At 43.0% G+C, this 26,005-nt stretch overlaps 1 protein-coding gene across 1 annotated transcript in view; it reads right to left on the bottom strand.

Annotated features, from left to right (window-relative positions):
* LOC310638025 (centrosome-associated protein 350-like) overlaps positions 1–26,005 on the bottom strand; it is a 130,049-nt gene that overhangs the window by 81,735 nt on the left and 22,309 nt on the right. Inside the window, exons 5-11 of the mRNA XM_083358712.1 lie at positions 9,818–9,941; positions 8,352–8,935; positions 7,596–7,709; positions 7,231–7,344; positions 5,821–5,967; positions 4,053–4,696; positions 3,102–3,223 (exon numbers count right to left, since the gene is read on the bottom strand). Of these exons, the coding sequence (XP_083214838.1) occupies positions 3,102–3,223; positions 4,053–4,696; positions 5,821–5,967; positions 7,231–7,344; positions 7,596–7,709; positions 8,352–8,935; positions 9,818–9,941 (1,849 nt within the window). The remainder of the gene's footprint in view (positions 1–3,101; positions 3,224–4,052; positions 4,697–5,820; positions 5,968–7,230; positions 7,345–7,595; positions 7,710–8,351; positions 8,936–9,817; positions 9,942–26,005) is intronic.

Below are 26,005 nucleotides of genomic sequence, written 5' to 3'. Positions count from 1 at the left end.
TTCACAGAGAGTGTTTCAACATTTAAAAAGGCACAAGACAAGGGTGTCCATTATCCCCACTATTATTTATCTTAAATCTGGAAGTGTTGAACAGGAATGTTGGACAGGATCCAGAAATCAAAGGAATGGAGATAAAAGATGAAAAGTACAAACTACAAGCATTTGCAGATGACTTGGTCTTTATATTGGAGGATCTGTTAGAGACAAGTCCTAATATTAGCAAAGATTGAAGAATTTGGAGAATTAGCAGGACTGAAAATCAATAGAGAAAAGACTAAAGTTATAGTTTAAAACCTCACAGATAAACAAAAAAAATTATCAGAAAAAAACAGACCTTCAAGTACTTAAGAAAGTTAAATACCTAGAAATATATTTAACAGCAGGGTGTGCAACAATAAAAGAAGATTATTATGTAAAATTATTAAAACAAATAAAACTAGACTTGGAAAAATGGAAAACTCTACAACTATCAATCTTGGGAAGAATAGCGACTGTGAAAATGAACATTTACCAAAACTACTTTATTTCAAACAATACCGATAAAAATTGACAAAAAAAATTGAGAAAAAAATTGACAAAAAAATACATCGATATTGAAATTTATCTGGCAAGGGAAAAAAGCTAGAATCAGACTGAAAATGTTACAAGAAGCAAAAGAAAATGGACGGTTTGGGCTACCAGACTGGGTCTTGCAACCACACTAACATGGTTAAAAGAATTGAGCTAGCATGGTGGCCACATCTGCAAATGCAAATGAGAAAGATGCAAAAATATATGGTTTTAACAAAGACCAGAAAGCGTTAGACCAGATACTATTGTCATCAGATGACAAATTGATTATGAAACTGTACAGCTTTCTGTTAAATTTAAAGATGGATGATGAATAAGCTAAAGAAACAATGATAACTTGGGCAAAAAGCTTGGGGCACAATGTAAAGTTAGAAAAAAGACAAAACTTTGAGAAAGAAACTACAAAATAACAAGGGCAGCTACTTATAAAGAAAATTTATATAAAATGTTGTATAGATGGCATTCACCACCTACAAGACTAGCAAAAATGTTTAAAAATATGTCTAGCAATATTTGGAAATGCAGACAAAATCTTGGTGGACATGCCCTAAAGCAGACATGTCAAACTTGCAACGTCACATAACGTCGCGCAATGTATTGGAGCTTTTTCTCCTTTGCCAGCAATGGGGTGGGAGCGGTTTTGGGATGACGCGTCCGGCCTGCGGGCCGGCAATTTGACAACCTATTGGTCGAAAATACATAGGTGGCTAGAAAAGACAATAGGAGCATGTAAACCATAAACCGGAATTATTTCTTTTAGATATAATCTCAGAAAATTATGATGAAAAATGTGTATACTTAATATTACATATATTAACAGCAGCGAGAATTACATTTGCTCAATACTGGAAAAAAGGAGAAGTACCATCTGTAGAAGGCATAATAAAGAAAATTTTGAACTGTGCAGAAATGGATAGGCTCACATTGAAAATGAAGGGAAAGCAAGATTCAAAATACTTTCAAACATGGGAAAATTTTTATAAATGGTTAGAAAAATGGAATAAAGGGTAAGAATGGATATTGTATTACTTTTAATGTCAAACATACAAACCCAGATGTGTTGCTTACTAAATACTAAAGATTGTTACTGTAAAAATTAATAAAAGATACATAACCTGGCCAAGACTGAGTGGCTGTACATACCGTCATCTCGTTTAGTCCAAGAGGTTCCATCTTTGACTATAGGAGGAGAGATGTTACCTCCCATTGATAGAGCACGCAATCTGGACATCCTCCTAGATTCACGACTCAGTTTTGAAGATCATATTGGAGTCGTGGCTAGGGGGGCATTTGCACAGATTCGCCTTATATACCAATTGCGCCCCTTTTTGGACCGAGATGCCCTACGTACAGTCACCCACGCACTTGTTACCTCCCGTATAGATTACTGTAATGCTCTCTACATGGGGCTGCCCTTGAAGACCACCAGGAGGCTTCAGCTGGTGCAGAATGCAGCTGCATGGGTTGTGATGGGAGCACCCCGATACTCCCATATTACACCCCTCCTGCGTGAGCTGCATTGGCTACCGGTTGCCCTCCGGGTGAGATTTAAGGTGCTGGTACTTACCTTTAAAGCCCTACATGGCTTAGGCCCGGGATACTTGCAGGACCATCTGCTGCCGGGAACAAATTCCCATTGTCCAGTACGCTCACACAGAGATGGCCTCCTCAGGGTACCATCAGCTAGGCAATGTCGGCTGGCGACCCCCAGGGGGAGGGCCTTCTCTCTGGGAGCGCCAGCCCTATGGAATCAGCTCCCGCCTGAGCTTCGGATGGCCCAAAATCTCCAATCCTTTCGTCGCGGCCTAAAAACACTCCTTTTCCACCAGGCTGACCTGGACTGACAGGCATTTTAATTGGCCCAGGCTGAGGATTAATTTATTTTAACTGGGGTTTTATTTGCACAGGGTTAAGTTTAATCTTTTTTAAACTGGTTTTAACTTTTGTATTGTTGGTTTTTAATTCCCTGTAAACTGCCCTGAGTTTTTAATTTTAATTTATTGCACAGATGATTTTAATTTTATTTTTATCTTGATTTCTGTACTTATTATATGTTTTGTTGTTAGCCGCCCTGAGTCCTTCGGGAGATAGGGTGGGATATAAATCCCATCAATAAATAAATAAATAAATAAAAATAGTTAACTAAAATCTGAAAAAACCCAGTATAGATAAACATCAAACATATTACCAGCCCCAAATTTGAATGTTTTACAGTGAATCTGAATTCTTCATACAATATAATCTTGTACTATTCATTTGCATTCCTGCAGAATCTTGGTACAGATATAGCCTTGAATATACAGAAGAAATTATCCTTGTCTTGTAATGATCCATGAAGAGGCATCTTGCTTTTCATGACACATTTAAGAATTTTACGAGCACTGAATTTTAATAAATATATTTTCAAAAGCTTTGGAAAAATATTTCAAAATTCTCAGCTGCTACAAAAGCTGTACAGCTAAATCATATGTAAAATCATATGTCTAGTGTGTACCACTTTCCTAGCCCTGAATGCCTTCTTACTTTCTTACCTTACAAGAGGATGAGGAGGCTCAGAGAGAGACATATCGCTACTGGATGATGCACTAACAGGACGCTCCTGAGCTTTGTTCTCTTTATCAGATTCTCCAGATGGTTGATATCCAGGTTTGGACTGGGAAGAAAAATTGACATGTTTTATACAATAAGGGCAAACTGAATCAATAATGTATTGGACTATGAACTATATTATCCCATGACTTTCATGACTGAGGATTTGAACATGAATCTTTTCAATATAATTAAATAAAGTAACAACTATATAATGACTCGAATAAATAGCCAAGGCTTATATTCCATGAGTATTACAGTTGTATAATCAAGGCTTCCAGCGACACGATGGTTTCTAAATGTGTTCAACTAAACATATCTAGAATGAATCTTCAGACACTTCCTTAATGTGGAAGGAGCAGGAGCAGCTAGGATTAACACATGTTGACGACCAGGAAAGAATACAGGGCCCTTATCTATTTTGTGCCTGTCTGCATTTTTAAAAATGCTTTAATCTGGCTAATGTCTATTCACATCTTACGCTATGCTAAAAATTGTATATTATACTACAGTTGCAGACTACAAGAGCTGTTGGCAATTCTTATATATCTTGCTAATTCTATTCTTACTTACCCTGTTCCTGATTCCGTCTTTAGGCAACCGTGGAATTTAATAGATAACTCTGACTAGTCTCTTTTAGCTTGAATTACCTCAACAAGTTTAATAGCATTAAGGGGATAAAACCTAAACCCTACCTAATGTGATATAACTCACCTTCAGATCTCAAAAAAATTACCCAGGCATTAATATCAAGGAAAGGGCAACAAATGAACGCAACAAATGAACAAATGCAACAAATGAATAAATAACAGCTATTTCTGCTTATTGTATGCATTTTTTTTAAAAGTAACATGGAAAAAATACAGAAACTATTCCAACTCTTATCAAGATACCTGAACTTCTTGCACAGAGAGTGCTGGATTCTCCAGCAATGTTTGTTCCAAGAACAATTTAGAATAAGTTTCTTGTAACTGTTTAGTGACCGTTTCAGATGTTGACGTTGTCTTTGTTTTACTGGCAACAGCTTCTTTTTGTTTCTTGTAAAGTTCCTTGAGTCTTTTATTTTTTTGCTCTGTTGCCTCTTTTTGTGCTTTCTTTTCTTCACATTGTCTCCTCTTCCTAGCCTCTCGCTGTCTCGCAATATACTGGCGCACTTCATCTGCATCATAGTGGCGTTTCTTTAAGATAAACTGAGTGTCTTCACTGATGGGAACTTTGTCTGATTTTCTTTTGCTTGGACTGTGACTTCTAGAAAAGGGAGATGCTTCTGATTCCTGATTCTGACATTCTTCATTCCTCTTCTCTGAATCCTGAACTACAGAATCCAGTTGCAGATCATCAAGAATCCCACGGATTTCTACTGGCAAGAAATCCTTGTTTACACGATCATTTCCTAGTCCCCCATTGTGAGGAGCAACATCTTTTTTCTTCAGGTTCTTTGCTCTTATTTTGCTCCATGAACGCTCAGGACATTTTGTGAGGGGTTTTACATCCACGGGCACATTGCAGTCGCTTTCTTTTACTTGAGCTGAGGATACTAGAGGGAAGCGGAGGGAGAAGATCAGAATTTAACATTAGCAAGTAACTAAGATTCAAATTAGCACATTCATCTCAATATCCACTATGTGGGACATTATTTGATGGGCATTATTTTTTAATCTATCTTATTTTACGAGATTTGAACACTTTATCCAGAAACTACATTCTTTAATACAGAAGCAAAAATTGCTTTTAAAAGGTTGGAATTAATGTTGGGTAATAAAATAATATGCAACCGCAATGTAATTTTTTTTAACCATTATCTGAAAAAGAATATATAGAACTTTGGAAACTGGTAATGAGAGAATTAGTTATAGCTATAATTTTCATGTTCTCAGATTTTCAACTGGAACATCCACGAGAGTTTGCTATATTACAGAAATTATTTATAGCATAATCAGACTGTATATAGGCTCTAGAATACAGCTTCTCTTACAAAATTACAATTTTGCAAAACGGTGTGATCAGCAATGGAATCATTTATTTTAGGAATAGAAAAAATACTTGACAATTGCCTTCGTCTAAAAATGATAAAAATTCTTACATTTTTTTCCTTGAAGATTCTTTTATTGGTAGCAAAATATTTCACGAAATATTGCTGGGTGGTCAAGCATGGTAAATCTTAAGTTTTATTTACATTTACCATTTTGTGTCTTTTAAAAAAGGAATGAATTAGTAATTCTGTGCTGTACAACAATAGTCCCCAATCTTTTTTGCTCCAGGGAGAGGGGATGATTTCGCATGCACTGCTTGCGCAAATGCAGCTGCGTGCACTTGCATGCCATTTGTCTGGCCCAGTTCCCAACAGGCTGTGGCTCAGTACTGGGCCTCACTCTGGGGGTTGGGGACCCCTGCCGTACGGTATTCATTCAGCCTTTAAAGTGAAGCTACCACTTTTTTTATTTTGCGATTTAAAGAATTCTGTGTGCAATATGATCTAAAGAATAATTGTTCAGAATTAGTTCCATTTTGTTCACTGTATTCATTGGCATGAAAAATTCTCTCTCTCTCTCTCTCTCTCTCTCTCTCACACACACACACAGAGAGAGAGAGAGAGAGAGAGAGAGAGAGAGAGAGAGAGAGAGAGAGAGAGAGAGAGAGAGAGAGAGATATTTAACTTACCAGATTTAATAGATTTATCTTTTTCACTCCCGTCACTAGACAATATCTGAGTGTTTCGCTGCTCTAGTTTAGGCACTGGACCCAGTATTTTCTTTGCTAGTCTTTGTCCATGTCGCCAGGATGTTGTACTTATTGTGTTGGCACCATCTAAACCAAGAAAAAAAACATTTAACATTTTTTATTGAAAAACACACCACTACTCTATCTTTCAAGGCAAATACATGGATAGAAGTGGCAAGAAAAGGAAATGCACTGCTGTCTCACCCTTTCACAGAATGACATCACCACCTGAAATTAGTAGCACTCTTTTACTATTCTCCCAGAGTTCCTTCTTCATGGGTTTATATTGAACTAACGTTACCGACTTCCGGGGAAGCAGTGGTGGACGGAATGCGTCTCTACAGAGAGCAAAGCTGATGACCGTGGCAGAAAGAGAAGCCAGTGAATGGATCAGCTCCTCAAACCCCCCTCTAGAACAAGAGCTCCTTACAGTGGGCCCCATGAGGAGACCACAGAACAAGGCTTTATTAGCAAATGATAAAAGAGGAGATATGAGATGAACAGATTTTTGGCTGAAATTGTTTGCAAACCTTTGGCTGAAAGGTAATAACCTGCTGAAATTGTTTGTACTTGTCTTGATGAAGGGAGAAATATTTTCTTCTGTAACTTTTTTCCCCCTTCTCCCTTTTTTTGATTTTATTTTATTTGATTAAATTTATATGCCGCCCTTCTCCCTGAGGACTCAGGGCGGCTCACAACAATAAAAATTAAAAAACAGAGTAAATTTTTTTAAAAAGAATTAAACAATAGATACAATAATTACGAGACAATTTAACCCAGTAAAAAGCCTAATTAAAAATCGTAGTCAGTCCAGACCCGCTTGTTGGAACAACCAGGTCTTCAGGTCACGGCATTTTTTTTGTTAGCATTATTTTTTTATCTTTCTATTTTAAATTTAATAATAACAATAATAATTTCTTGCATTCTTAAATTAAAGCTATCCTTGCCTTTAATCTTTGCTTACTTTGCTTAGTCTCTCTTTATATCCTTCAATGTGTTCTACAGAGAGTAATACTGAGAAAATCTACAGAACTCTTGCAGTGAAACTTAAGATCTTCACCTTAGCATAGGGTCATGTATCTGCAATGCTTGGTTAACATGACACATGCTATTAATATGTCATATTTGAGGAAACAGTAAGCAAGCATGAGGATAGTGAGAGAATATGACTGTAGTCCTCAGACACGTGGAAGCAGCTCTCATGTACATTATTTGAAAAGTATAACAAGCCAACGCTGATGATTGTCAGTCAGTCATGAATGAATGAATGATAAAACTTGTATGCCACCTGACTGTCAATGACTCTTGGTAGCTCACAATATTTAAACAAAAAATTACAATAAAATGCACCTGATTTAAAATCAGGACTTGAGAGTTGGGCAATCTTCTGGGTTTTCCGCACTGGTTTGTGTCCTTTTTTCTCTTTTCTTTCAGTAGGTATCTTTATTGCAGGCAAATCCTCTTCTGAAAAATGTGTTGAAGAACCATTAGTGCATCAAGGAAACTCCCATCAAAACTACAGGAGGATATTATAGCAACTATTATTACTTTTCAAATCAGAACTCATTGAAACAAGGTATGAATTAAGTTAAAGAATTTTTTTCTTTATATGTATAGGAATTCTGAGAAACAGGGCTTCAAAGTATTAATTACAGGCTCATAGGTTAAGCACTGCTTTTCATGTAAATACTCACAAAATTACTCTGGCTATTTACCTGCCAACTGGAATTCTAAATCTCGACATAACTCTCTACTGAGGTTCAGAAATTCCTCTTCACACCATACCTTTCCATCAGGAGTACGAATTTTGGCTTCTGATGGATTGAAACCTAAAAGAACGATACACTTAACTTTAGCAAATTAAAATACTCATGACGTTCTATTGAGGAAGTTAGTTTTATCTTGCGCATCTGATATATTGGTTATCAAATACAAAGCTATTTAGATTTCAAGTCTCTACTACCTGAAAGTAGCTGAGAAGTTTCTGTCTAAAAACATTCAATATTAAAAACAAAGATAAAAAACAAAATGAAGTATAAATTCCCAATCCTTATGCACACAATTAACAAATCTTTACAAAACCATTAGAATACTACCACTATATTATACATTTGTGGTCCATTTGTAGCCAATTATTTGTTACCAGTTCCATGTTCAGCTACCAATTCCGGGAAAAGTTTTCTAGGTGAAGTAGTAGTACACATTAAAAAAAACCTGCATATAATTCAACAACAAATACTATTCACAAAGAGTTTGTCACAATATATTATTGACAAAAAAGAGGAGAAAATATATGATGTGACAACAGATTAAAGTTTGGAAGGTAGAAAAAAAATTAAAAACTTTAATTTTGAAATAATCTTAGGTGGGTTTTTAATCGATCCCGAGAAGGGAACAGTGGAAATCTTAGCCTTTATTACACAACCCAGAGATTTTTTCCCATATATACATTTTCTTTAGAAACTATGTACCTTTATAGGAGGGAACCATTGGTCCTTTTGCCACTTTTCTGACTTTAGGAGTCACTATATTTTCAGGAGCTGCAACAGTTATAGGATGATCAGAATGCTCAGGATCATGTCCTCTGGTAGTCAGTTCTTCTGGACACTTCCGTTGCTTTCTAATTCGTTCCTTCAGTTTTTCCAGTTTATCATCATGCTGATGCTGCTTTAAAATATCTAATCTATGGGCACTTGAGGTACTGGCAGAAGAAGAAGATTCTACCAATTGTAATTCTTTTAGTTCATTTTGGATTAATGAACTTGGAGATATTTTTGTATACTCATCGCCTTTGGATTCCTCACGTTTTTCTTCTAATTTTGTAGGATTCACCACATCTGAACTTTGCAAAGCGTTAATTGCTGGATGGTCATTCAAATAGCGAACAACAGTTTCATCTGTAGAAGATGAGCTTTTCAAATCTCTGCCATGCAAATCTGGTTCTCCTTTATCATAGATCATACCAATTCCTTCTGCTTTATTCCCTGCTTCTTTATACTTCAGACGTCTGGCCAATCGGCAAGAGGTTTTGTAAGATGGTGACCACCGAGAATCTCTAACAGAAGCACATTAAACATTAAAATGAAAACAAGAACTCTAACAAACCTATGTTTGTCATAAAACAAAAACAACTTTGAACTTGAGAGAAAGAAATAAGCAATTTGAAAATCTTTTTTCTCCTGTCATTGAGAATGTCCTGTCATCCAGGCCTTTTCATTTTGAAACTATAATTCTAAGCAAGATAATAATTCCTTTTTCCTCTCCAGTTCCAAGATTTCACGAACACAGAAACATGGATTGGCATTTTCACTATCAGATATCCAAAGGATCTTGGCTATAAAAAGCCAAACCAAAAAGTCCCCTTCAGTAACCTTTCTAGGTCAACAGTATGAAACAGCATAGTAACTTCCTTAATAGTCATGATATTGCAGTTCATGTAGACCTACTAAGCACATCTCTTTTCCCATATAATGAGCTAAAACAAGAATGCTCCCTCACTTTCCCATAAGAACATAGAGGGAATGTGATACATGGGACTTGCTTCCACCAAACCAGAGGGGAGGGGAAAGCACCCTAGTCTTTGCTATAGAAAGGCAGGGGTTATGATACAGGAAAAAAAAACCTTATTTCATGAACTGTATTGTTCTCCCGGATAAAATAGCATCAAAAGGTTTAAGTAGGATAATTTCCTCACTTAGTATATTTTTTCTCTCCCAAGAACCATTAACGCCTTTCCCTCACTCTTAGAATGGAGGTGATTACTGTCTTTACAATGCAGCTAGTATCATGGTAACTTGGTAAAAACATTGTCTTCTCAAGGTGAAACAGAAATCGTTATCAATGTGTGTTAAGTTCTTCAAAAACAGTAAATAATTATGCTTACAGTTTACTTCTATAATCCCTGCAATAGTAAAATGACAAAGCTAATCAAACTCACCTGAAAGAAGCCAGGGGCTGACGAAATTCCACATGTCCATTCGTACTCACATTGCTATCCAAAGCGGTAACACGAAGAGGCTTGCGGAAACAACTTTCCTTGTTTTGACTGAAAGACCTGCACTCTGCAACAAAAATCAAGACGTCTTTCATACATCTCTTAAGGATTCAATAGGAAGTCAAGAACTATGGTAAAAATTAACATTAGATAGACTTTCAATATAATTTCAAGCTTGCGAATACCCACTGAAAAGTAATAGATAAAAGAGCTGCATTAATTATACACAAATACACGCACAAATTTGAGACTTTTCATGAAATTACAAACAAGACAGTTACACAATAAAGGATAAGTTATTATAAGTTATTGTGACTACTAGAAGTTTGTGGTAGCGGGAACACTGTTTCCAGTGTGCAAAACACTGCTTTCAAATTTAGCAGTGTCTGGAACTTAAAAGACATATTTAAATTTAAAATGCTGCTCTATGCTTTACTCTACATTTGTCCGGAAGTTTGGACTCTACTCAGTTTCAATTGTTTTGCACTTCCATACTCTTACCTCATCGCAATGAAACACGATAATCAAAGGACAGGTAGTGCTTTCTTACTTACCACTTAGTTAGCAACTATTCAAAGTTCTGATGTTTCTGAAAAAATAACTTTACAACTAATTTACAACCATTTACAACTTCAGTCACATGATGATCTCTATTATAGTCAGTACATATTGTCCTGTGCCTATGGTTGACTTATGTTTTTTTTTAATTTATATTTTATTTATATTTAAATTTATATACCGCCCTATTCCTGTAGGACTCAGGGCGGTTTACAGGGAAAATTAAAAGTTAAAATACATCACATACAATTAAAAACGATTAAAAGTAAGATTAAATTAATCCCTGAACATAACTAAAACCCCATTAATTAAATAATTAAAACCCCTCAGTCTGGGCCAGACAGCTCAAAAAACCAAGTTTCCAAGTCCCTACGAAATGAGCGAAGGTAGGGGGCGGTCCTAAGCTCTGTGGGAACCTGGTTCCAAAGGGCCGGTGCGCCCACAGAGAACGCCCTTCCCCTGGGAGTAACCCGCTAGCATTCCTTAACTGGCAGTACCCTAAGAAGGCCATCCCTGTGAGAGTGCACAGGACGATGGGAAGTTGATGCCGGTAGCAGGTGTTCCCTTAGATAATCCAGATCCAAGCCATTTAAAGCTTTATAGGTCATTACCAGCACCTTGAATCTCACCCGGAGGGCAACCGGAAGCCAATGCAGCTACAGTGATTGGAGAGGAAGAGATTGCAAGAGATATGTTTGCTCTTCTACATATCAAAACCAATGCAATCATGCAGGAGCTCAGGAGTGGAGCAATGGTCTTCAACCTTTCTGGCTTTGCAGACCATCGGCAACGGTGGGCGAGGGGGAGAGGGGATGGTTTCACGCAAACAGCTGGTGCACATAGCTCCATTTGCGCAAGTACTCTGTCTGCTGTGTGTGCGAGTGTAGGGAGAAACAAGTTATTTCTATAGGCCCGTGGTGGCAAACCTATGCCACACATGCCACAGGTGGCACACAGAGCCCTCTCTGTGGGCACACTTGCCATCGCCCCAGTACTAGGCCTTCAGCTAAGTTTTATAAAACCTTTTTGATTTCGGCCTCCACTGCCGTGTGCAAAAAAAAAAAAGAGGTTCAATCAATCAATTTCAACTTCTCACCGGAAAAAAAAGATCGCGCAAAGTTGGAATTGATTGATTAAACTTTTTAGTCCCACCCAGTCTGCCATTACCACCGCAGCCACGCCCAGGCAATGGGCCACGCCCAGCCACGCCCACCCGGCACCCAATGACATATAAGTGGGTTTTGGGTTGCAGTTTGGGCACTTGGTCTCTAAAAGGTTCGCCATCACTGCTATAGGCAATCTCTTCTTTGTCAGACAACAGAGTAAGTTGTTCGTTTTTCTAAACATCAAAAAAATGTCTCTTTCTAGCTGGAAAGCACACTTAGTAATCACTTTGATTAGCACTGTAGCTATCAATCTCAATTATGTTCATTAAATGAGGACTACCTGTAATGACAAAGTATGACACTATTCCTTCTTCCTGTTTATTTTTAATAATGCATCAATGAAACATACAAACACAAATCAGTGCTAGCAATATTATAATAGCTAAAAGTAAAATTTCAAAGATGAAAGAACTTGGAAGGGGGGTTTGTGGAATTTCATTTATTTCCAGCTACAATTAAAGTTTTTGAAACAATGGTAGGAAACATCTGAACCAAATACTTAAGAGACCTAGTCACTTTCAACTGAGGCTTGAATGTGGTTTTCTATTTTTAATTTTTATTTGCAATGAATTTTGCTGTGATAGAGTAGCTTTGTTAATCATGGTAGATAATTATAAATTCTTCTGAAGAGGGCTCTAGTAGAAAACTTCTAGTCTTATGATTTTCTCTCAAATTTATAACATTTCTGGGTTTAAAAAACAACAACATGACAAGTTTGGGATAAGTTCACTTATACAGAATTGGGAGCAATAGAGAAATTTCCTAGCCATATTAATGTCTTAGTAAAAGATTTTTACGCTGGCCCAGTTTAATTAGTGTGGTAACTGAAAGAGCCTCAGGACTGAACATTATTTATACTCTTTATATTAAAAAATTAAATTTGTTTTAATTTTTTTTGGTTTTTAAAACCTTAGAGTTAAAAATGAAACTATAGTAAAAAATAGTAATATATTTGTGAACCACTAATGGAAGCTTTGTTGTTAGCTGCGAAGTCGTGTCCGACCCATCGCGACCCTATGGACCATGTTCCTCCAGCCCTTCCTGTCTTCTACCATCTTCTGGAGTCCATTTAAGCTCACGCCTACTGCTTCAGTGACTCCATCCAGCCACCTCATTCTCTGTCGTCCCCTTCTTCTATTGCCCTCAATCTTTCCCAGCATTAGGCTCTTCTCCAGCGAGTCCTTCCTTCTCATTAGGTGGCCAAAATATTTGAGTTTTAGCTTCAGGATGTGGCCCTCTAAAGAGCAGTCAGCAGTCCTCTAGGTTTACCAGTTTGATCGCCTTGCAGTCCAAGGGACTCACAGGAGTCTTCTCCAGCACCATAGTTCAAAGGCCTCAATTCTTTGGTGCTCAGCCTTTTATATGGTCCAACTTTCACTGCCATACATTGCAACTGGGAAGACCACAGCCTTGACTATACGCACTTTTGTTGACAGGTTGATGTCTCTGCTTTTTAGTGTGCTGTCTAGTTTTGCCATGGCTTTCCTCCAGAGGAGCAAGGGTCTTTTAATTTCTTGACGACACTACCCATCTGCAGTGATCTTGGAGCCCAGGAAAATAAAATTTGTCACTACCTCCATTTCTTCCCCAACTATTTGCCAGGAATTGAGAGAGCCGGATGCCATGTTCTTGGTTTTCATAATGTTAAGTTTCAACCCAAGCTTTGCACTCTCCTTCTTCACCCGCAACAAGAGGCTCTTTAGTTCTTCTTCACTTTCTGCCATTAGAGTGGTATCATCTGCATATCTTAGGTTGTTGATATTTCTTCTGGCAATCTTAATTCCAACTTTTCATTCATCTAGCCCTGCCTTTCTCATGATGTGCTCTGCATATAAGTTAAATAGGCAGGGCGACAGTATACAGCCTTGCCGGACTCCTTTCCCAATTTTGAACCAATCAGCGGTTCCGTGTCCAGTTCTCACTGTTGCTTATTGGCCCACATAATAATAATAATAATAATAATAATAATAATAATAATAATAATAATAATAATAATAATAATAACAACAACAACAACAACAAGAACAAGAAGAAGAAGGAGAAGTAGTAGTAGTAGTTGGAAGGGACCTTGGAGGTCATCTAGTCCAACCCCCTGCTCAGGCAGGAAACCTTATACCATTTCAGGCAAATGGCTGTCCAGTCTCTTCTTAAAAACCTCCAGTGTTGGAGCATTCACCACCTCTGGAGGCAGGTTGTTCCACTGGTTAATTGTTCTAACTGTCAGGAAGTTTCTCCTTAGTTCTAGGTTGCTTCTCTCCTTGACTAGTTTCCATCCGTTGCTTCTTGTCCTGCTTTCAGGTGCTCTGGAGAATAGCTTGACTCCCTCTTCTTTGTGGTAGCCCGAGATATTGGAACACTGCTATCACGTCACCCCTCACTCTTCTCTTCGTTAAACTACACATACCCAATTCCAGCAACCATTCCCTATATGTTTTAGCCTCCAGCCCCCTAATCATCTTTGTTGCTCTTCTCTGTACCCTTTCTAGAGTCTCGACATCTTTTTTACATCGTGGTGACCAAAACTGGATGCAGTATTCCAGGTGTGGCCTTACCAAAGCATTGTAAAGTGGTATTAGTACTTCACTTGATCTTGATTCTATCCCTCTGTTAATGCAGCCTAGCACTGTGTTGGCTTTTTTGGCAGCTGCAGCACACTGCTGGCTCATATTGAAGTGATTGTCTACTAGGACTCCGAGATCCCACTCACAGTTATTACTATTGAGCAAGGTACCACCTATACTATACCTGTGCATTTGATTTTTCCTGCCTAAATGTAGAACCTTACTTTTTTCACCATTGAATTTCATTTTGTTAGATAGTGCCCAGTGTTCGAGTCTGTCCAGATCCTTCTGTATCTTAAGCCTATCTTCTGGAGTATTGGCTATTCCTGCCAGCTTGGTGTCATCTGCAAATTTGATGAGTTCCCCATCTATCCCCTCATCCAAATCGTTAATGAAGATATTGAAGAGCACTGGGCCCAGAACAGAGCCCTGGGGCACCCCACTACACACTTCCTTCCATGTAGATGCAGTTCCATTGAGGACCACACGCTGAGTACGGCCTGTCAGCCAGCTACAAATCCATCTGGTGGTGATGCTATCTAACCCACATTTTTCTATCTTATCAAGTAGTAGGTTATGATCTACTTTATCAAATGCCTTACTGAACTCCAAGTAAATTATATCTACAGCATTCCTCTGGTCCACTAGTTTTGTCACTTGGTCAAAGAATGTAATAAGATTTGTCTGGCATGATCTGTTTTTGACAAACCCATGTTGACTTTTAGTGATGACTTTGTTTGCATCAAGGTGTTCGCTGATTTGTTGTTTGATTATCTTTTCCAGAATCTTCCCAGGTATTGAGGTCAGGCTGATAGGTCTGTAGTTTCCTGGATCTATTTTTTTCCCTTTTTTGAAGATGGGAACTACATCAGCTCTCTTCCAGTCCTCTGGTAGTTCCCCAGTGCTCCAGAATCTTTGAAAAATATAGTTTAGTGGGTCTGCCAGTTCCTTGAGGACCTTGGGGTGTAATCCATCTGGTCCTGGTGATTTGAACTCGTCTAGGCTGGACAGGTGTTCACTTACCATTTTCTTGCCTATCTTAACTTGTCTTTCTATTCTGCTTTTTATGGCACTGGTTTGGGTAGGCTGGACTGTTTTTTCCCTTTGTGTAAAGACAGATGCAAAAAACAAATTAAATAGTTCTGCTTTCTCCCTATTGCTTGTCATCTTCTTGCCACTTTCCCCCACTAATGGACCAATCATTTCCTTAACTTTTTTCTTGTTTTTTATATGTTGAAAGAAGCTTTTTTTGTTATTTTTGACTTTGGTCGCAAGCCTTAGTTCATTTTGAGCCTTAGCTTTCCTCACTTCATATTTGCAGGCACGGGCTATTTGCTGATATTCTGACTTAGTTATGTGCCCCTCTTTCCAATTCTTATACTTGTCCTTTTTATCTTTCAATTTATCAGAGTTCTTTATGCAGCCATGCTGGTTTCTTTTGAGGGCTGTTATTTTTCTTCTTTGTTGGTTTTGTACTAGACTGGGCCTTTATTATCTCACTTTTCAAAATTTCCCAAGCTTCCTGAGTTGTTTTCCCCTTTAGGATTCTCATCCATGGAATTCTTCCCATGGTCTCTCTAAGTTTATTGAAATTAGCTCTTTTAAAGTCCAAGACTCTAGTTTGGCTGTGTTCTATTGCTTGTGCCTCCAGAATGTTGAATTCCAATACTGCATGATCACTTACCCCCAAGGTTCCTGTGGCTTCGACACCTTCTATCATTTCATCTGTTTGTGAGAATTAAATCCCCTGGTTCCCTTCTCTACTTTTTGGGAGAGAAAGTTGTCTGCTAGGTTTGACAGGAATCTGTTTGATCTTCCACTTGGTGCAGAGTTTGTCTCCCAGTTGATATCAGGGTAATTAAAGTCCCCCATTACTATTGTGATGTGCTTCTTACATACCTTAGTTACCTGACTAGCAAAAGGTTCATCTATAAGTTTCTCAAGAGACAAATAAGATGGTCTGGTACGCCCATCTCTTTAAGAACTTGCCACAGTTTGTTGTGATCCACACAATCAAAGGCTTTAGCATAGTCAATGAAGCAGAAGTAGATGTTTTTCTGGAACTCTCTAGCTTTCTCCATGAGCCAGTGTATGTTGGCAATTTGATCTCTAGTTCCTCTGCCTCTTCGAAATCCTGCCTGTATTTATGGTAGTTCTCGATCCACATACTGCTGGAGTCTAGCTTGTAGGATTTTAAGCATAACTTTACTAGCATGAGAAATCAGTGCAATGGTGCGATAGTTTGAACATTCCTTGGCACTGCCTTTCTTTGGAATTGGAATGTAAACTGATCTTTTCCAATCCTGTGGCCACTGTTGAGTTTTCCAAATTTGCTGGAAGCTTTACATTATATCAAATTTATAAGCTCATTTTTTCTCTCATTTTTATTATTTTATGTATTTTATTAAACATTTCAGAAATAATAAAGAAAACAGAAGAAAATAAAGCTTAATAAGTCAAAAAAGGTCTCTAAAGCCAAAGTAATAATGTTTCCAGTACGTAATTAATTATAAATCATGAAATATAATACATTGCTTTAAGCAACTAAAGATTAAAGTTCTAATTAAGGATAAATATTAAGAACTATGGTTAACACAGTATGAAGCTAATGATGAACTCAAATGGCAAGATAACTACAATACCGTGCAGCTTCTTTTTGATGTTAACATAGTTCAGGGGCAAAAGCGGCTTCAATTTATGACACATTTTGGACATAAAGTAAGAACAGAAAACAACTAATGCTGCTCATTTTCCGTTTTTCGCTGAACAGTTGAAATGGAACAAAGAATTTTATCACACAATAGCATGACCTATTCCAATTCCACCAATCCATTCTATGAGAGAACGTTGGTGCTCTCTGAGCTTGCTTGTTTTCTTGCAGATGTTTCATTACCCAAACTAGGAAACATCATCACTGAGGAATGAAACATCTGCAAGAAAACAACCAAGCTCAGAGAGTACCAAGCACCCCACATTTCAGCTCTGAGCTATAAATATTCTCCTTTATTAATCTATTCTGTTTATACAAATGTTTACTTATCTTAGCAATAGTTATTAACATGTATAACCATAGCCTATCTCCCGTCTTCAAATGTCAGAAGTGGCACATTGCAGCATGATTACTCAAGGGACCACTTTTGTATTCATACCTAAGCATTATGAGTTTGGGCAAACGTAGAATCAGTCTAAACCTAAGAACCTCTGTAAGCTGTGCATAATCACTGCAGGCAATTCCCATCTTTCCTCTCAGTTCCCACTACTAAAGTGTCCCTTATAAAGCTTAATAGAGGGGGGAACAGAGTATATGGACCACTCAAAAAACTATAATTAAAGGTAAAGAGTTGATTTGTTTTACAGTCTCTTTAATAACGTAGACCACGGCAACCCGTGGTTCTGGAGCCGCATGCGACTCTTTCAGCCTTCTCCTGCGGTTCCCAGTTTGCAGAGACACAGATAGAGGCACTTGCGCCTCTCTCTCTCTCTGTCATTTTGTGTCTGTCTGTCTGTCTGTGTGTGTGTGTGTGTGTGTGTGTGTGTGTGTGTGTGTGTAACTCACGCTGTTCTCCGAGAAGCTGACAAACTTATTGGGCAGGGCTCCTGCCTTTGCTGCGTCTCCACAAGAAGCAGCAGAAAGCAAGGCAGGACAGCCAGCCCAATAAGAATGTGTGTCAGCTTGTCCGAGAACAGTGTGAAGCCAGCTTGCCAGGTGAGCAGAAGATCAGAGAGAGGGAGAGAAAGAGAGAGAGAGGGAGAGGGAGAAAGAGAGAGAAGGGAAGCGCAAGTGCCCCTCTGTCTCTGTCTCTCTCTCTCTCTCTCTCTCTCTCACACACACACACACAAACAAACAAACAAACAAACAAACAAACAGAGTGGGGGAGAGGACTGGCAGACCAAGGGCAGAAAGAGTGAGGAAGGGAGAGAGAGATAGAAAGGGAGGGAGCGAGAGAGAAAATATGAATGTATGTGGTTGTCCTTACTGTACTTTTAGTAAAGAATGTTTAATGAAATATTTTGATGGGGTTTTTTAATGTAAAAAGCTTAATACAAACTCATATGAACAACGCACGACATATCACACCATGTCATCATTTATTTTACAAAAAGAAAGCCAAAATGGAAAAGCCACATGCAAAAAAATAAGTATACCCTATGATTCAAGAGCTTGTAAAGAACCATTTTTCGCTTAAAGTAATTGTTTTCTGTATGACTTTATCAGTCTCTCACATTGTTTTGGAGGAATTTTGGCCCACTCTTCTTTACAACATTGCTTCAGTTCATTGAGGTTTGTTGGTATTTGTTTATGCACAGCAATCTTGAGGTCCCACCATAGAATTTCAATCGGGTTGAGGTCTGGACTTTGACTGGGCCATTGCAACACCTTGATACTTTTCTTTTTCAGCCATTCCGTTACAGATTTGCTGGGGTGTCTGAGATCATTATTGTATTGCATGACCTAATGGCGACCAAGCTTTAGCTGTCAGACATGGCCTCACATTTGACTCTAGAATATTTTGGTATACAGAGGAGTTCACAGTTGACTCAATGACTACAAGGTGCTCAGATCCTGTGTCTTCAAAAGAAGCCCAAATCTTCACCCCCTCCACCATGCTTGATGATTGGTATGAGATGTTTCTGCTGATATGCTGTGTTTTGTTTTTGCCAAAAGTGACACTGTGCATTATGGCCAAGTATCTCCACATTGGTCCCACCTGTCCAAAGGACAGTTTTCCAAAACTCTTGTGATATCTGATGTTTTGTTGTTTATCTGAGGTTGTATCTACTTACTTTTAACAAATGCTAAGGACCAGATGATTTTTATGATGTCCTGATACATAAAACCAGGTGTACTTACTTTTTCACTTGATTGCAGCCTTCCTGTGGAATTGATTTTTTGATCTGTGGAGCTGACAATAATCTTGCAAATCTGATTGTGTTGTATCTCCTTCCCTTTCTTATACTCCAGTGAATTAAGAAAGCATCTGTCTGAAAGATCTCCAAGCATTATCTGTTGCTTTGGCACAGAGGTTACATGCCTCCATCAAAGTCATTTTCCTAACCCTCTACAAGTATGGGGCAGAGGTGAGGTAGAATTCTAACTGTTCTGTAAAAGGTAAAGGTAAAGGTTCCCCCTCATATGCGTGCTAGTCGTTTCCAACTCTAGGGGCCGGTGCTCATCTCCGTTTCAAAGCCGAAGAGCCAGCGCTTGTCTGAGGACGTCTCCGTGGTCATGTGGCCGGCATCACTAGACACCAAAGGCGCATGGAACACTGTTACCTTCCCACCGTAGTGGTCCCTATTTTTCTACTTGCATTTTTACGTGCTTTCGAACTGCTAGGTTGGCAGAAGCTGGGACAAGTAACAGGCGCTCACTCTGCTACGCGGCACTCGGGATTCGACCCGCCAAACTGCCAACCATCTGATCGACAAGCTCAGTGTCCTAACCCACTGAGCCACCGCGTCCCTTTTAATAATATAATAATAATATAATAATTTTATTTGTATACCGCCCTTCTCCCAAAGGACTCAGGGCGGTGAACAGGGCAAACATATAAAAATACAAGAATACAAACATTAAAAGAGATTAAACAAGGTGCCCAGAAACTAACAACAATGAATTAAAATACATTAAAACAATATTAAAATCCAAACCCATCACCCATTAGGCCAGGCCAGCTTGTTCAAACAAGTAGGTCTTCAGATCGCGTCGGAAAGAGCGAAGGTCGGGCGCCATCCAGAGCTCAACTGGCAGACGGTTCCACAATTCCAGCGCGCCCACAGAGGACCTCCCCCTGGGGGCCACCAGACGACATTCTTTGACCGGTGGCACCCTGAGGAGGCCCTCTCTGTGGGAGCGCACAGGGCAGAGGGAAGTTGATGCCGGCAGCAGGTGATCCCTAAGGTACTCCGGACCCATGCCATGTAGGGCTTTAAAGACCATTACCATCACCTTGAATCTCACCAGGAAGGCAACTGGGAGCCAATGCAGCTCACGGAGCAGAGGTGTAACGTGGGAGTATCGGGAGACTCCCAACACAACTCTCGCGGCTGCATTCTGTACCAGTTGGAGCCTCCGAGTGGTCCTCAAGGGCAGCCCCATGTAGAGAGCGTTGCAGTAGTCTAAACGAGAGGTCACGAGCGCATGAGTGACCGTACGTAGGGCATCCCGGTCTAGATAGGGCCACAACTGGCGCACCAGGCGAACCTGGGTGAAGGCCCCCCTAGTCACAGCTACTATGTGATCTTCTAAAGAGAGCTGTGAATCTAGGAGGACTCCCAAGTTGCGAGCCCTATCTACGGGGGGTAATAACTCAACCCCCATAGAAAGAGATGGAATATTCTGAGTATTCCAAGATGCCGGTACGCACAGCCACTCAGTCTTCTCAGGGTTGAATCGAAGCCTGTTCCTCCCCATCCAGACCCGAACCGCCTCCAGTCAACGGAACATCACGTCGAGGGCATCACTGGGGTGGTTTGGAGTCAAAATAAAAAGCTGGGTATCATCAGCATACTGATGATACCCAACTCCAAAACCACGAATGATCTCACACAGCGGTTTCATATAGATGTTGAACAGGAGAGGCGAGAGGACCGACCCCTGAGGGACTCCACAAGCGAGAGGCCTCGCGGTCGACCTCTGCCCCCCTGCTAACACCGACTGCGAACGTCCCAGTGTCGGGCTCGGCATGCCCGACATTCGGGGAGGCCGCGGAGCGACCTGCCGGCCCCCGAGACCCACCGCCGGCGCCCACGGTCTCCCGACGAGCCGGGGAAGGGCGCAGCCGGCAAGACAGCCCAGCAGCCGCCCGCCCGACGCCTGGTGAGGCCGCAGAACGACTTACCGGCCCCCAGGAACAGCCGCCGGCGCCCGCATTCGCCCGACGAGCCAGGGAGGAGCGCAGGCGCCGAGATGGCTCGGCAGCCACCCGCCTATCATTCAGAGAGGCCGCGAAGCAACCCGCCGGCCCACGTGAGCGGCCGACAGCGCCAACGTTCTCCTGACGAGCCGGGGAGGAGCGCAGCCGCCGAATCGGCTCAACAGCCACCCGCCCCGCACCTGGAGAGACCGCAGGGCATCTTACCGGGCCTCAGAAACAGCCGCCGGCACCCGCGTCCCACTGACAAGCCGGGGGAGAGCCCAGCAGCCCCGGGGCCGTCCGGAAGGCCGGGGAGCAGCCGTGAGGAGGCGCGACCGGCAGTTTCCCAGCGGCCGAGCAAAAGATGGAGGAAGGGCACCGGGGCGGTCCAGGAGGCGGCAGGGCCGCAGACGACGCGTTCCGTTGTTTTGCCGGCCTCCTTGCGTGCTAAGGGACTGTGTGATAGGCTCCAGCGGCGGATGGTCCGAGCGGCGCAACTCACGGCGGTTTGGGGACCTGAGGGGGGAGACGAGGTCGTGCGGGGCTCAGGGGAAAAGGAGGGCGGTCTGGGCTGGGGGGTGGCTTACCGGCTGCAGTGGTGGTGGGACGGGGACGGGGAGGATACGTACCTGGGGGCGGGTGCTGAAAGGCAGGAGCCAAAGGGGGCGGTAGTTACGTAGGGTGAGGGCGTGGATAGGCAATTAAGGGTGTGGTGGTGGGTGTCGGTTCTGCCGGCTACTTAACAGCGTTGATTGTGCTGTGAAATCAAGGCTGACTTCGATCGTCTTCGAGTGTCTGTGTGTGAAGTTAATAAACGTGGCTCAGGTGAACCAGCTCTCGTTCCGGACTCATTCTTCCTGGTGATTCGTCGGACGGGGGCTGAAACCCAGGAGATAGGAGGAGAACCACTGAAGAACTGTGCCTCCCACTCCCAATCCCCTGAGACGCTGCAGCAGGATACCATGGTCGATGGTATCGAAAGCCGCTGAGAGGTCTAATAGGACCCGGACAGAGGAATATCCCCTGTCCCGGGCCCTCCAGAGATCATTCACCAGAGCGACCAATGCTGTCTCCGTGCTGTACCCGGGCCTGAAACCCGATTGGTACGGGTCTAGATAATCCGCTTCCTCCAGAACCAGAGGAAGCTGATGCGCCATCACGCTCTCAACAACCTTCGCAAGAAAGGGAAGGTTGGAGACCGGACGAAAGTTATTTAACACAGCTGGGTCCAAGGCAGGCTTCTTGAGGAGAGGTCTCACCAGCGCCTCCTTCAAGACGGCGGGGAAACTGCCCTCACTCAAAGATGCAGATATAACCATCTGGAACCAGCCTCGTGTCCCCTCCCGAGCTGCATAAACCAGCCAGGAAGGGCACGGGTCCAATAAACATGTGGTGGAGCTCAGCCTCCCCATAACCCTGTCCACTTCCTCCGGAGTCACAGGATCAAACTCCTCCCTGATAACATCGACAAGACCACCCGTGTCCTGATCGTCAGACTCTGCCCAGTCGGAGTCCAAACCGGTCCGAATCTGAGCGATTTTGTCCGACAGATGTTGACTAAACTCCTCGGCACGGCCCTGCAAGGGTTCCTCCCTCAACTCCTGATTAAGGAGGGGGCGGGTCACCCTAAACAGGGCGACCAGTCGATTATCTGCGGACGCGATAAGGGTAGCGAAGTGATTAGACCTCGCCACCCTTATCGCTGCGAGATAAGACCTAATACAGGTTCTTAGTCGCAATCGGTCGGATTCAGATCGGCTGGACCTCCAACAGCTCTCTAGGCCCCATCTCCAACGCTTCATCTCCTGGAGCTCCGCAGAGAACCATGGAGCCCGCTGGGATCTGCACCGGGTCAGGGGCCGCAAGGGTACAACTCGGTCAAGTGCCTCCGTGGCTGCCCTTTCCCAGGCTTCCACTAAGGCATCCATCGAGCTGTGAGCAAAGGAGGCAGGTGGGGACCCCAGCGCTGCCTGGAACCTCTCAGGGTCCATTAAGCGCCTGGGGCAGAACCATCTAGTTGGCTCAACACACCCACGGCGGGGAGTGGCAAAACGGAAGACCAGCCGCAGGAGATGATGATCGGTCCATGACAGGGGCATAACAATTGGGGAGCTCCCACCAAGATCATCTAACCACCGTCCAGATAGAAAAACCAAATCAAGGGTGTGGCCTCCCAAATGAGTCGGTGCATAAATTACTTGCGTCAGGTCCATGGCCGTCATGGAAGCCATGAACTCCCGAGCTAACTCAGATGATCCTCCCAGGGATGATAGACTGAAGTCACCCAAAACCATAGGTTTGGGGAACTCAATCACCAGCCCCGAGAGGATATCGAGAAGCTCAGGCACGGCTGCTGCTGCGCGACTAGGCGAAAGGTACACCAGCAGCAAGCCCAACTGCGCCCTAGGACCACATCTCAGTAGGAGAGACTCACACCCGACTATCTGGAGAACGGTGGCCTCCTGCGGACACAAGGTCTCCCTCATAACCACAGCCACTCCCCCGCCCCTACCCTGAGTCCGAGGCCGGTGTAGCACCCGGAAACCTGGTAGGCAAAGATCAACCAGAGGGATACCACCCTCTGGGCCCAACCAAGTCTCTGTGATGCAAGCCAGGTCCGCATGCTCACCCTCAACCAGATCCCGGACGAGAGGAGCCATATTAACGACGGACCTGGCATTCAAGTACACCAGCCGGAGCTCAGGTGGCTGCACATCCTCGCTCCCGGGACCTCGGGGCGAAAACAGAGGATCAGAGCGTCTCACCGCTTGTAAATAGCAGAGATGCCCTCCCGGATGTCGATGCGGCCCTCTGTTCGTACACCTGCTGCCATTCCCTAACGTCGTGGGAATAGGTAGTCCCACGACCTGCTCCCAAGCTCCGGGGACAGCCAACCCCGGCTCCTCCCCCCCGTGATCAGTCCTGGACCTGGCCTGAACAACAGTTGGTGGGTTACCCCATTTCCAACCAACCACGACCCTCCCCCCTCCCGAACCCCACAAAAAATTTGACTAAAAAAGTAACCAGGGGCCTCTTATTAAATTTATGCTGGAGGCCCCTGCCTCTGCCCAGCCATCTCTCAGGGTCCCAACAATCGGGCCCTTCATCGAGAGGCAGAGTGGAAAGTGAGGCGGGTCGCACCCAGGATGGGGGGCCCCCTGAGGGTGAACAAAACCGTGCTAGGGTAATTAAGGCGCATAGTGGTTGTTAAGCAAATCCGGCAAAAAAAGGCAGACCCAGATCGAAACGGGAGGATTTTAAGGTAGAAGGAGAGTGTCCAGACTGCTCTGTATGGTCAGTCAAAAGTATCCAGACTGGGTATGTAACCCATTCCACTCTTATAGACAACTATGGCCTCGTGTCAATGGTTTTAACCACAAGAGGAATATGACTGGGCATTGAGGAATACAATGAGTCTCCAGTACAGGGATGTCAAACTCAATTTCATTGAGGGCCGCATCAGCATTGTGGTTGCACTCGGGGGGGGGTGGCCAGGGTGGGCATGGTCTACTGGGTGGGCGTGGCTGGAGTACATGTGGCCTACTGGGTGGGCATGGCCAGCTTTACATTGTTCGTGTCAAGGGTGCCTATGGGAACCTGGGCAGGAGTGGGACAGATCTCAGGGTCTCTGGCAGGAGATGGACCAGGGCAAGTCCCAAGGCATGGCCCACTGGAGGAGCCTCATTGTTCCTCTCAGCTCATGCGGGAGGGGGGGAGGCGGACAGTGGCGTGGAGGTCAAATGCCCAGCCCAACCATCAAGCACCCACAGCACTAAGCCCAGCCCCACTTTCCCAAGGGGGCGCCCAGCTGCAGTTACCTCCTCCTCAAGGCTGCTGCTGCTGTGATTGTTCTCTTTAGCCAGGTTGCTCATGATGGGTATGAGGGCAAAGTCAAGAGGGAGGCTCCCTCTCCATGTGAGGAGACCTGGCTTTGTATCCAAAGCAATAGGATGGGAGACCCCCCAGGATAGGCCTGGAGGAGGGGGCAAGGGGATGGTTAAAGGGCAGCAGGGCAGGAGTTCCCTCAGACCCTCCCTCTCCTTCCTTCCTTTCCTTCCTTCCTTACTACAGAATGGTGGGAAAATATTTGAGGTGAGGGAGGAAGAAAAACAGGCAAGAAATGCAGCTAGGGAAGTGTCATCATTAGTGAGGAATGAAGAAATGCACCATCGCCTGAAAGTGGCTAGCATATGGCCCTCACCTACTTCACATATGCGGCTTGGTGGGCTCTGGGGGAGGGGATGCCATGAGCAGCGTGAGAGTCGATGTTACCTGCGCAATGCTGCCCAGCCCCCAGCCTGCCTGGTTTTGGCAGGCAGCAGGGCACTTTCCTCACAGTGCTGAGATGCTGAGCAGGTGGCACGAATCTGAAGAGAAGTGCAACGCTGCCCAGCCCCTAGCCTGCCCAAAGTAGGCAGGGCCATGTGCTGACCACTTCCAGACGATGGTGCATTTCTTCATTCCGCACAAAGGGTGATACCTCCCCAGCGTGTGCCTAGAGGGCAATGCCGACGCGGCAGGGGCCGGTCCTTCGCTGTTCCCAGATGGCCTTGTGACGCTAAGACTGATTGTGTTTCAGCATAGATAACCATCATGAAATTGTACATTGGCTCCCAGCTGGGCTGGGCCAGGGCCAAGGCAGCAGGGGCCGTTCCCTCACTGTTTCCAGGATGGCTTCACGGGCCACATGAAACCACTTTGAGGGCCGGATCCGCCCCCCCCCGGCCCTTGTTTGTGACATGTCTGCTCTAGTACAATTAAGTCATTGAAACTGATGATTGCTCCTAAATCAATGTTCCTCTGGCCACAAACCTGCAGTCATACTTACTACAAGGTCTTGGCTTGGAAACTAATCTATAGCTTGGGCTTGCCGGAAACTATGTCCTTTTCTAGCATGGGAAATTCATCTAGACTGGGTAGTGCTGCTTCCCACGCAAGAGGAATGGCAATATTGCTTCAATGAATATGTGGAGGCAAGAGACCTAGCCTCTG

This window comes from Vipera ursinii, assembly GCF_947247035.1.
Source record: "Vipera ursinii genome assembly, chromosome: 3".
Taxonomy (NCBI): Eukaryota; Metazoa; Chordata; class Lepidosauria; order Squamata; family Viperidae; genus Vipera; species Vipera ursinii.
Note: the sequence above shows the minus strand (reverse complement) of the source record. Positions and strands in the feature narration are given on the sequence as shown.